General features: G+C 36.5%; 2 protein-coding genes across 2 annotated transcripts in view; both read left to right on the top strand.

Annotated features, from left to right (window-relative positions):
- The window catches only part of LOC140147463 (fibrocystin-L-like), a 63,689-nt gene extending 60,127 nt beyond the window's left edge, over positions 1–3,562 (top strand). The window contains exons 29-32 of the mRNA XM_072169241.1: positions 398–642; positions 1,370–1,555; positions 3,047–3,220; positions 3,540–3,562. Of these exons, the coding sequence (XP_072025342.1) occupies positions 398–642; positions 1,370–1,555; positions 3,047–3,220; positions 3,540–3,562 (628 nt within the window). The remainder of the gene's footprint in view (positions 1–397; positions 643–1,369; positions 1,556–3,046; positions 3,221–3,539) is intronic.
- A 525-nt stretch (positions 3,563–4,087) lies between these two features.
- Positions 4,088–12,586, top strand: part of LOC140149036 (fibrocystin-L-like) — a 46,485-nt gene continuing 37,986 nt past the window's right edge. Inside the window, 7 exon segments of the mRNA XM_072171183.1 lie at positions 4,088–4,250; positions 5,284–6,768; positions 7,920–8,066; positions 8,671–8,848; positions 9,179–9,329; positions 11,383–11,539; positions 12,174–12,383. Coding sequence (XP_072027284.1) covers positions 4,154–4,250; positions 5,284–6,768; positions 7,920–8,066; positions 8,671–8,848; positions 9,179–9,329; positions 11,383–11,539; positions 12,174–12,383 — 2,425 coding nt within the window. The 5' untranslated portion in view covers positions 4,088–4,153.

Here is a 12,586-nt window from a genome sequence, read left to right as displayed (position 1 = left end):
GTTTCCAAAGATTGAGTTGCATTGCTCCAGTAGTTTTGAAATGTGAAGTAAATTTTTTTATAACAATGCCTGCATAGGATAGTACATACGTACACTTCTGTACACCACAATTCGGGTGTTAAATTTTTACTGGGTGGTGAGAAAAATATGAACTTTCTTCTAATTCCAAAATCTCAGTTTTTATCAAAAAAATGGGGGGGGGGGGATAAGGACTTTTAATAGGTCCAACTCAGAGGTAGGTATACCAATAGGTTCTGGGTTTTGTGGGAGCTGATCAGGAATGTGCTTGCTTCGGAGACCAGTTTATCAACTTTCATTTTATATAGTTTATTCTGTATAATATCAGTCATCAGTGTTAATCCCTCTAATCCCATTTGTCTATGTTTTCCTCCTCCAGCTCAATCGGCAAATTTGAATATCTATTACAAGTAACTAGCATCACCCCAGGTGTTGGGTCTCTATCAGGTGGCAGCAAAGTTATCATCACAGGTGCAGGATTTGGTACAGATGAGTCGGAGGTCAGCATTGAGTTCAGTGACACCATCACATGTGAAATTGAAACTATCGTTGATGACCAAATTGAATGTATCATTGATATAGAGCCAACTGTACATACTGTTGATAACCTTGGCAAACATGAAAGTAAGTACACTATTTTCTATAGTAGGACACATGCATGCTGTATGACATGCCTGTCACATGCATGCCATTCTGTCACATATTACATGCCTGATAGAACCATCGATTTGTTGAAAATGATCAAAAGTGATGATAAATACTTACAAAAAACTTGGGAAGTCAAATAAGTTGTTACAGTCGGTTCCAATGGGGGTAACGCCTGATTGTTGGTTACACTTGCCTGTCTGTAAAAATACCCCAACCAGCTATTTTCAGTGACCCCCTTCACCAGGGCACTTGTGCCTGGCCAAAGTTTCATCAGCATTATCGCTTAGATTTCAGCTGTTAATGCCTAGATATGCTCAACATTAAAAAAACAAACAGTGGCTGAATCCACTTGTTCTTAGGACTGACATATAGGTCCCCTTTACAGCCCTTTTGTATGCAAGCTTGGGCTGTCATCCCCAAAGGGGAATGTGGCAGGTCAAACAAAAAAGTTGAGCCTCCCCAATTTTACTATGCTGTTTTCTCCCCTTTTATTTTTTTGTTATTATTTCATTCACATTATGTAACAAGTGTAGCTGTCTTAGAACTAATAATAATAATAACATTTCTAAAGGTCTAGTGTGCAAGAAAGCAGTAAGTAGGGGTCATATTGTGAAAGCACTTGAACGTTAGAAGCAGAGTATCTGATCCGCTACGTTAGAATCAGAATGTCTGATCGGCTACATTTTTTCTGTTCTATTTTCAGGCTGGGGTGTTGGTTACAAATGGAACCCACAGTTTGCTGATGTCAGAGTTGGTGACATTGTTAACTGGCAGTGGACAGTCCGTACCTATGTGAATGGCATATCTTACACAGTCCACCAGACTGCTGATGCTGATGCTACCGATTACAATGGCTCTGGCTTTTATGCTGGCTCTGGGAGAACACAAGGTAAGCTTTGATATCATGCCATTTTTTTATATACACAAACACATTAACATTTGTATCAAAAAGGAGAAGTTACTTTTTGTGAATTGTTTAGTTAAAGCACAGTACAAAGATGCAATATTATGCCTAACATATGACATATAATCTGATGACTTTTATATTGATTTTGAAAGTGTGAAGGTGAAAGTTTGAAGTTGGGGAGCATGACCTAGTGGTGTTTTCACTAAAATAAAGCTGACACACAAAGAGGTCTGGTATGGGTGCTATAAAGGAGATCCCAAGGCTTGATATATAAGGGTGTCAGTTCAGCCCCATTTTCTTGATTTTTCATTTGGATATATTGTGGGTCTTTAATCAAGAAGCGCAAGACATATAGAAATATGAAATCTATTATTTCTTTCCTTGGCTCATTGCCTGTAAGATATATGTATAAATATTAAGAATTATTCCGCCAGTTTTTTAGATAAATGGCTACAACCTGGGCAAATATGGCTCTTGCTATCTCACTCACTGTGATTGAAATTTTAGATATTATCATTAAAGGAGTCCAGTATGCAGGTCCAAAAGATTGTACAGACTTATCTGAAAAGATCTGTTTGATTTCTGCTATGATGATAGTTTGTTGATTAAGATTATAAATACTTTGGTAGTAATTAAGATTTAATTTAAATCTAGTCAACCAGACATACCTATTTTTGATGGACGAACCAACGTTGTGACTGAAACCTTCAGTCTTCAGCTGGGTTGTGATGTAAATGACCTTGAGTACCAGACACTTCCGGTATAGATGACAATCGGCGAGGAATGTCCTTTATGATCCTGTCCCAGCCGTGTGAGAGTTTGGCCCAGACGACCTCCTCCATGGTTAAGGGAAGGTTGCTCCGCCCTCACCCAGATGGCCTCTTTCACACCATGCTCAAACCAACGCTGTTTCCGATCTAAAATTTGGACATCCTTGGTGTCAAAATGGTGACGCAGAGATCATTTGCATCAAAACTCAGCTGAAGACGTCGGTTTGTCCGTCAAAAATAGGTATGTCTGGTTGACTAGATTTAAATTAAAGCTTAATTTCAACATACCCGGATGAATGAGAGTCTACACAGTTTACTTTGGTAGTACCTATACATTTACAACCTTGCATTTAACTACCACGTTATCTGTCACATATTTCAGAATTGATTCAGTGAAAAATTTATTACAGGCTTTGTAAAGTGCTTCAGTTGAATATATAAACATGAAAACTCACAATTCAAGATATGCTATTGAGAGTTAACTTTAATGTAAAACATTACATATTACATTGGAACATTGGGAAAACATTGGAACATTACATTGGACCTTGACCATTGTCTGAAATAAGTAAAGGAATTAACTGCATAGTGTGGAGTCAGTAAGCCCGTCAATTAATAAAAATACCTGTACAAATATAAAGGTTACTCCAAACGAATGTGGAAAGTAGACAAAATTGTAGTTGGTATTTGTTTTATTCTACAGGTTCCTATGCATTTAAATTTGGTAGCCCAGGTATTTATTACTACTCTAGTAATGCAGTTGATGGAGGTAGCTTGTATATGAAAGGTGTTGTTAGAGTAGGTCCACAACCATCACAGGCCAAGACGCTTTCTCTCTTTGTTGGAGACTATGAAGCAGAGTACATCACAGATTCAGGTACTGATGGCAATTTGTCTGTGTGTGTGTGTCTGTTTGTATTTGTCTCTTATTTTCTCTCCCAATATGTCAGTTGTATTTTCAGTTCTTTCTAATTAGTTTTTTGAATTAAGCTGTCTTAAAGGAGGACAAATCAAATGCTTATTTGTAAAAATTTGAACAATCTGTGCCCTACATGTACATACCTATTTTGTCCATTTTATTTTGTACATGATAATCATAACCACTTAAACCAGAAATCATTCATCTAATAGTTGTTCCCAACTTTTTGGTAATGAGGACTTTTTAACTAATAGCTGCCTACTTATTTAATCATCAGATTCCTTGATGTCTTGCTGTTAAAAAATGTATACTTTTATGTCTTGCGTGAATAATTACAAAGTTATGGCACTTTTACTACATGCATGTCTGAGAGTACACAGCCACCTTAAACAAGTATCATTGTTTTACAGATACCTTCAATAATAAACTGAGCTCAAAAAGAAACTTATAATTTTTCACAAGGTCATATCTTGAAATCCTGTCTATCAAATTCTACCAAAATTACACACAGGTTTACTTCAATACTCTACTCTTAACACATGTCAGTAACCAAGCAGTTATCCAACTGACACAACAGCAAAATGCACTGACATGGAACAGCTTCCTGGAACACATTCACAGCCCAGCCCTGTTTCATGAAAACAGTGTATGAAAAGCAGAAAGCAGCACCGTTTTATCATCTGTGCAAGGATCTTGTGTGCATTCTCACAGCTTTTTTGTGCTGGGTGCCAAATGTTGGGCTGTGAAAGTGGAATAAGTCCAGGAAGCTGTCCCATGACAGTGCATTTTGCTGTTGTGTTAGTTGGACAACTGCTTGGTTATGCATTTAAATTTGGTAGCCCAGGTATTTATTACTACTCTAGTAATGCAGTTGATGGAGGTAGCTTGTATATGAAAGGTGTTGTTAGAGTAGGTCCACAACCATCACAGGCCAAGACGCTTTCTCTCTTTGTTGGAGACTATGAAGCAGAGTACATCACAGATTCAGGTACTGATGGCAATTTGTCTGGTGTGTGTGTCTGTTTGTATTTGTCTCTTATTTTCTCTCCCAATATGTCAGTTGTATTTTCAGTTCTTTCTAATTAGTTTTTTGAATTAAGCTGTCTTAAAGGAGGACAAATCAAATGCTTATTTGTAAAAATTTGAACAATCTGTGCCCTACATGTACATACCTATTTTGTCCATTTTATTTTGTACATGATAATCATAACCACTTAAACCAGAAATCATTCATCTAATAGTTGTTCCCAACTTTTTGGTAATGAGGACTTTTTAACTAATAGCTGCCTACTTATTTAATCATCAGATTCCTTGATGTCTTGCTGTTAAAAAATGTATACTTTTATGTCTTGCGTGAATAATTACAAAGTTATGGCACTTTTACTACATGCATGTCTGAGAGTACACAGCCACCTTAAACAAGTATCATTGTTTTACAGATACCTTCAATAATAAACTGAGCTCAAAAAGAAACTTATAATTTTTCACAAGGTCATATCTTGAAATCCTGTCTATCAAATTCTACCAAAATTACACAGGTTTACTTCAATACTCTACTCTTAACCACCAAGCAGTTATCCAACTGACACAACAGCAAAATACACTGACATGGAACAGCTTCCTGGAACACATTCACAGCCCAGCCCTGTTTCATGAAAACAGTGTATGAAAAGCAGAAAGCAGCACCGTTTTATCATCTGTGCAAGGATCTTGTGTGCATTCTCACAGCTTTTTTGTGCTGGGTGCCAAATGTTGGGCTGTGAAAGTGGAATAAGTCCAGGAAGCTGTCCCATGACAGTGCATTTTGCTGTTGTGTTAGTTGGACAACTGCTTGGTTACTGACATGTGTTAAGAGTAGAGTATTAAAGTAATCCTGTGTGTAATTTTGGTTTATTTTGATTGACAGTATTTTAAGATATGACCTTGTGATTCATACGTTGTAAAAAATTATAAGTTTCTTTTTGAGCTCAGTTTATATATTCAGTTTTATTCAGTGAACTTAATTTGTTTTCTTTTTGCAGGTGTGTCAGCTCCATCTAATGGTGGATGTACCCCTGATACAAACCCACTTGATAACTGCAATACTACACAGCCTGCTACTGATAATAACAATGGCACATTCCAATTTGCATTTTGGGATTGTTTGACACCAGTTGTCACAGATATTTCACCAAATCAAGGTGCACCAGAAACTGTCATCAAAATTTCTGGTTATGGCTTTGGTACAGAGACATGCCAAAATCAGATAACAATCAACGACCATAATTGCGTCACTCAAACCGCCAACGAGACCCTCGTCGAATGCGTTATTGACACAAACGACACATTCTCGGTCGGAAATTATGACACTGTGTATATGAATGTTCTCGGCAAAGGAGATGCTGTTAATGCAATAAGGTCTCCTGTTGGTCGCACATTCCGTATGGTACCAGCCATATATGAATTGTCTCAACACAAAGGCTCTGAAGAAGGCGGTACTCGTTTGGTTATCAATGGTAGTGGTTTCTCAGCAGCTACAAATGATGATATCAGCATAAACATTTGTGGAGGAGAGTGTGTTATTGAAAACATTGAGTATACTGCAGTTACCTGTGTAACAAGTATACCAACCAGTAATGTACGTAGCTGTGTAACTGATATCACCATCAACAATGTAGAAGCAGTATGTTCAGGGAACTGCAGTTTTGAATTCACATCAAACTACACACCAACCATTTCCAGCGTTTCACCAGTCACTGTATCTGGCGAAAGTACAACACTCAACATTGGGGGTTCAGGATTCAGTATTGACACTGCAAATATCACAGTCACAGTTGGTGGTGTTGACTGCATTGTCACATCGGCAGCGGATGATTCAATTGAATGTGATGTCGGATACGTGCCTGCTGGAGATGCCGTGTTTGTTGTCAACATTGAAGGCTCTGGCAATAGTGCTTTTAATGACTCGGATCATGCTACCTTATATAGCAATGAAATTATTGACAGTGTGGATCCAGTTTCAGGTAGTCTTGAAGGTGGACAAGTAATTACTATTATTGGTAATGGTTTCCATGAGGATGATACTGCCATTGACATAGGTGGATCAGAATGCATCATTCAGAGTATCAATATCTCCCAAATTGTTTGCAACACAACAAGTCACTCAGCGGGAACAGTTACTTTGGTTGTAACTTCGGGTGAAATAGACTATCCAGCTGAAACCTATGATTATGCCAATGGTGACACGCCATCTGTTACATCAGTTTCTCCTACCAGTGGTGTATCCGGCGATAATATCACTATCAGCGGGACAGGCTTCAGTTCAACAGATGCTGAAAACACTATCACAATAGATGGTGTTGAGTGCAGTGTAACTAGTTCAGGTGCATCAAGCTTGGAATGCGATGTTGGAGTTCATTCTGCAGGAACATACGTGGTAGTGGTACATGTACAGGGCAAAGGTTATGCATCCTCATCTACAGAGTTTGAATACTCACTAGCTATTAACAGTGTTTCACCCACTCAAGGTATGTAGTAAGATGGGCATGTTTTTTTTATTCCCAATAAAACCTGTACAGCTGCATTGGGAGAGTTCAGTTGCAAAACATAATCTGCCTTGTGTTTTTTTTGTATTAAAGGAGTATTTTATGATTTTAGCATCCTCTTTTTATAGGATGTTTTGAGTAGATATCAACAAAAAAAGCTTATTCCCAAAATTTAATTTGCGAGTTATGCATGATTATGTGTATTATAATGGCTCCATAGGTGTTATAATTTCATTCTGTTAACAGAACATAAATACAAATTTAACAATATGTTTGCTAAGCGAATGAATTTGCAAGACATTTTTTCCACACAAATATTATGTAGCCAGAAGTTTCTGGTGGTATAAAAATTGCAACTTTTTTTGAGAAAATTGGGGGAATGAGGCTATGGAATGGATCACAAAATGCCACTTTTATGCTGTATTTATATAACAAGATTTGTAATCGCTAATTACAGAGGCCATTAATTAGGGTGAATATGGTATTAAAATCGTCATATGTCCATTCAAGAAATGGTTCACTAAAATTAAAATTACCACTCTCGATAACAATATTGATTGTAAAAATAACCCATGGCACCACATGGCATATGTTGTGTTTTGCTCCTGGATTCTTTATTTATTTGTACCACATGATACTAAAATACTGATATGATTTATTTAAGTTACATGTAAAAAGACTAGTGGGCTGTGGTTCTTTGTCTATAAATTTTACAAATTTGAGCCATGAATGGTCTAGCAGATTTCAAAAAAGGGGGAAACCACATCATTGAATAATACAAATCCAAAAATTATTGGGTAAATTATGTTAAAACATACCTCAATTGAGATTTCTCCTATAAAAAAATGAAATATATTAAATATATATTTTCAAAAAAATGTCTCTTATTTTTTTTGGGGGTTCCTTAAATAGGTTAACTTATATAGCAAATGGAGATAACAGCAAAGAAAAGCACTGTTGAAAACACATCAAATGAAAACAGAACAATTTATTTTCAAAATGCTACAAAAATGTGCATTCTATCTACCAAGAAAAAAGACATTCATACCTTTAGGAGCTTTCTAAAAGTCACGTCACATTTTTGTCATAGCTCTTTTCGTTAATATATTTTTAAACATTTTTATCACTTGTAGGGAGTTTTGGAGGTGGCCCAACCCTTGAACTCCAAGGAGCTGGTTTTGGTACAGCAGATGACACAACAGTGACTGTATGTGACAATGTATGTGAGATCCTTAACATAACTGAGAATGTCATTGAATGTGATGTCCCTCCAAACTCAGGTAAGTCATGAACAGTGTCATGTTGGTACCAAAGAGATTGGGCTGGAGAACCTGGACTCCAAATAGTTAAAGTATGGTAAATCTGACATGTTGGAGTGTCATGCATAGGGACAAAAATACTGTACCTCCAGGTACAGGAGAGTCAGAAGAGTTACAAAGGTTGGGCATGTAACACTGAATACATATTTTTGCATTAAGTTTATAGGGTACAAAATACAATAATCCAGAGGTACATTATATTGCCCTCAATGTGTGCCAAGCAAACATGGCAGGGTCTGAACTCTCTAATCTACCCTCTTTGGTTGGTATCCCGCATCTTGGAGAATTGCTTTACTTAAACTCAACTGAACTCTTTCCATTTCCGCTGAAGATTTTACACCCATAACCTAAATTAAATTGGCAACACCCACAATTTTCAATAATTCTATACTCTTTAAGTAGAATATGGTATTGGTGTTTCTCAGAAGGTTATTGGGTTTTTAAGGTAATGGCCATTATTTGAGTAGAACATTATACTCATCCAATTTGTACTGTTGTAGCACATTGATAATAGCACTTTATAAAGTATACTGTATATATATGTGTTATTTTGTATTTTGTTTAGGTACCGGAAGCACAGAAGATTGTGATATTGTTGTGACTATCGACAGCGGTGCCACTGTAACTGAATCCGATGCATGGCAATACAGAGAGGACCTAACACCTGTCATTGAGCTGATTGACCCACCACGAGGTGGCACAGGGGGAGGCACTACATTGAATATTACGGGAACTGGATTTGGGTAAGTTCCCTCATAGGACTCCATGTTAAATAGCCAAAATAAAATGGGTTTCTTTCACTTTACCTTCTTATTTTGGTTTAATATGGACAAAAACACCCTTCCTGACAGTTATTACTAATATTATTTCAGCATTTTGTTTAAAGAATAACAAAATTAAAATTTGATGGAAATCATACATTATGGCAAACCTGCCTATTTAACAATGTAAAAAGTTTATTCGATGTATGCGCAACTTCATTTTCAAATGACTAGTTATATTCATATTGATAAAAGTGGCAATTCTATGGTAAAATCATTCATGACTCTATTTTCTGTTTTTTATAACATCAGAGACTCTGGTAACAAAGTTTACATAGCAGGGACTGAATGCGTGGTTCGGTATGAGTCTACTACAGAGATTTCCTGCCGTACAGGTGCACACTCTCCCTCTGTTGAAACCACTGTAAGGGTGGATGTACCTAACAAAGGGGTTGCTCTGAGGGTAAGTATTCAAGAGTTCAAGGCAATATTTAAGATTTTGTAAGCATGTGTAGGCTTTTATTTTTCATTCTCATCTCCAATGCACTTCATTGCTGAAACCCTTGAGAATAACAGTATGCAACAAATGTCTTTCCATAACCTGTTAAATGATCATTCCAAAAGAACTTGTCAACTACCTTATGTTGGTAGGGTTAATTCCCTGGCCCAGATCTATGACTAGCCGACATCCTCAATCAGGTTTCCAAGCAAATATGAAATTAGTGGCCAGTTTCTACAAACTTATTTAAAAAAATGTGATTTTCAGACAAGCTTCTCAGTAAATCTTTTCTTGATGGAACAATATTTTCTCTAGCCATTTTGGGTTACAAAAAAGAACTAACTGAATTCCATTGTAAAACACCACTAAGGTTTATTTATAGTATTCTTAAGCAAATCATATTGTTACTTAAAAGTCTTAACCACGCTTATGCAACAACATTGATTGCGATGCACAGTGGCATTATATTTGTGGATTTATGAAGATTAGCAATTCACCAGACTGACTTAAGGGATCCAAAATGAGCGTTTATTGCGTTTCGACAGTATTTTTTGTGGAACATGAGAGCACCTCGGACCTATCGAATTGCATTCTGAATACGAAGCATGTCCTTCTGATATCAAATAATTTTCATTTTTTGTAAATCACAATATAATACAAATTTTATGACAAATTATAAAAATTTGATATTTTTCACATTTTGATATATAACAGTCCTCGAAGTAAATTATATAAATCTAATGATATATTCTTAAAGTGTATGTAGCTGGGAGGAAAAGCCGACGATCAATTGAAAATTTTGACCTTTCATATTGAAGATATGGATTTTTCCCAAAAAGACCTTATTTTTGTTTGGTGTTTTGGGGAAAAAATCCATATCTTCAATACGAAAGGTCAAATTTTGAATTGATCGTCGGCTTTTTATCCCACCTACATACACTTTAAGTATAAATCATCAGATTTATAAAGGTTACTTCAAGTACTGTTAAATATCAAAAATATCAATTTTTAATGATTTGCCATAAAATGTGTATTAAATTGCTAATTTCAAAAATCAAAATTATTTGATATCAGAATGACATTCTTCGTATTCAGAATGCTATTCGATATGTCTGATGTGCTCTAATGTCCCAAAATAAATACTGTCCAAACGTTCATACCCCAGCCCTTAATGTTCTGTGGTGACAATTTGTTAGAATCAGGGTTCCTGTGGTCCTTGAAAGTGCTTGAAAGTCATTAAATTTGAAAGCACCTTTTCAAGGCCTTGAAAGTTCTGGAAATTCGCACAAGGTTCTTGAAAATCTTTGAAAATTGGAATTTTACCTAAAGTATAATTTTGACAAAATTTGGGGAGTGGAGAGGAGCTGTCACTTTTGTTAAGATGTGTCGCATAGCCACATCATGGATTTTTGTGTTGTGATAAGTCCTTGAAAATCATGCTTTTGGACCTTGAAAATCTTAGAAAAGTCCTTGAATTTTAAAGGCTTAAAGGTGCGGGAACCCTGTATAATAATGATAATAACAAGGAACACCAAGAAATCACTGAAAGATGTACGATTTCCTACCTCAAAATCAAAATTTTACTATTCAAGCAGTCAAGTTAGCTCAATGGATCGTTAAGGCGTTCGACTATAGTGCGAGAGGTTGCGGGTTCGAACCCTGGCGTGCCTAGTATGCTCTCGTGGAAAAATTGAGTTAGTTTGAAATTCCCCTGGACAAGGAACTTACTGCTAACTGTCTCGTTGTAACCCGTACGAAACTCGGGGAGCTGATCCTGGTTGCGATGGTTATTTGTGGAATGTCTAGGGTGTGCGCTCTTGTAGCAGCAAAGTCCCTGATTTGTTGTTAAATGGCTTATGGAATGATCTGGGGCCATAGTGGTCAGCGACAACCTGTAAAGTGTGCTGAGGCTTGTGGATCAATGTCTAGGCGTTGTGCCTGTGCGTAGCGCACTATAAATCACTGCACTTTTTTTCTTTCTTTTTTTTATTCATGAAATTTGTATTTGTATGTTTAGGAGAATGCTTCTTACTACTATGTAGATGTGTGGTCATCTAAGTATACATGGGGTGGATATGACCCACCAATAGAGGGCGATTTTGTTGTTGTTCCTGATGGGCAAACATTGCTTTTAGATACCAGCACACCCATCCTAAAAATGCTGCTTATACAAGGTATGGAATATCTAGTCTACTTGAATTTATTATGAAATTGTATCACTGATTTCATTCCTGAATCAGGTTTGAAAGAGTTTTATTCTCTATTTCAATGCCAGGTGTTCTTTTAATTTGGACAGTTGGCATGATTTCATTACGACATATTGATGCTGAGATTAATCGCAGGGTAATGCGGCCCATACATGTTCAATTTATTGATCAATATCAAAGACCCTTGATACAAGAGTGGATACAAAATCTATTATTGTACCCGCACAATGGTAGATTTTGTATCCACTCTTGCATCTAGAAGTTGGATTGGGATGACAATCACTATTTTAAAGTTCCTTTGTAAATTTTACACTGCTTTAACTTGACCATATTGTTTGCAAGTATTCATACTTGTAACTCTGAATAAATTCCTTCTTAGAGATTCTTGACAAATTGGATGGTGTTTAATGTGAATGAAAGGTACATGAGGGTTAATCTGGGGAAAATAATGGAACCAGACCTATTGTAACAAAATAATTATAGCCTATGAGTGGTTGTAAATCAAATTTATTTTATCTTTGTATTATATAGTCGGTGTAATGGCTACCATTTTGGTAGTATTTGTATCAATTTTGACTTTAATGCCTTGATCATACAACAGGTGGTAGTGTCATATTTGATGAGGTAGACCTCACCCTCAACTCTGAATACATTCTAATTGTTGATGGTGGATTGCTTCAAGTCGGTACAGAGCAGGAGCCCTTCCAACATCAAGCTACTATTATGATGCATGGACATGTGGGATCCAAGGAACTGCCATTGTATGGTGCAAAAACACTGGCTGTTAGAGAGGGCACTCTGGACTTGCATGGTAAGTATTATAGTGTGTTAAACTGCTGGATGAGCACATGGTTTATGAACTTAATATATCACCAGGTCTTAGTCAAAAAACCCAACTATCACTAATAGTTATGACTTTAGTTAGACTAGTGGTGGCAATGGCATAATAATGATCTCATGTCCCTGTTGATAATTGTATTTTTAAGTGCAAGCCAATCTTGCAATAATTGAAAT

This window comes from Amphiura filiformis, chromosome 3 (assembly GCF_039555335.1).
Source record: "Amphiura filiformis chromosome 3, Afil_fr2py, whole genome shotgun sequence".
Lineage (NCBI taxonomy): Eukaryota > Metazoa > Echinodermata > Ophiuroidea > Amphilepidida > Amphiuridae > Amphiura > Amphiura filiformis.
Note: the sequence above shows the minus strand (reverse complement) of the source record. Positions and strands in the feature narration are given on the sequence as shown.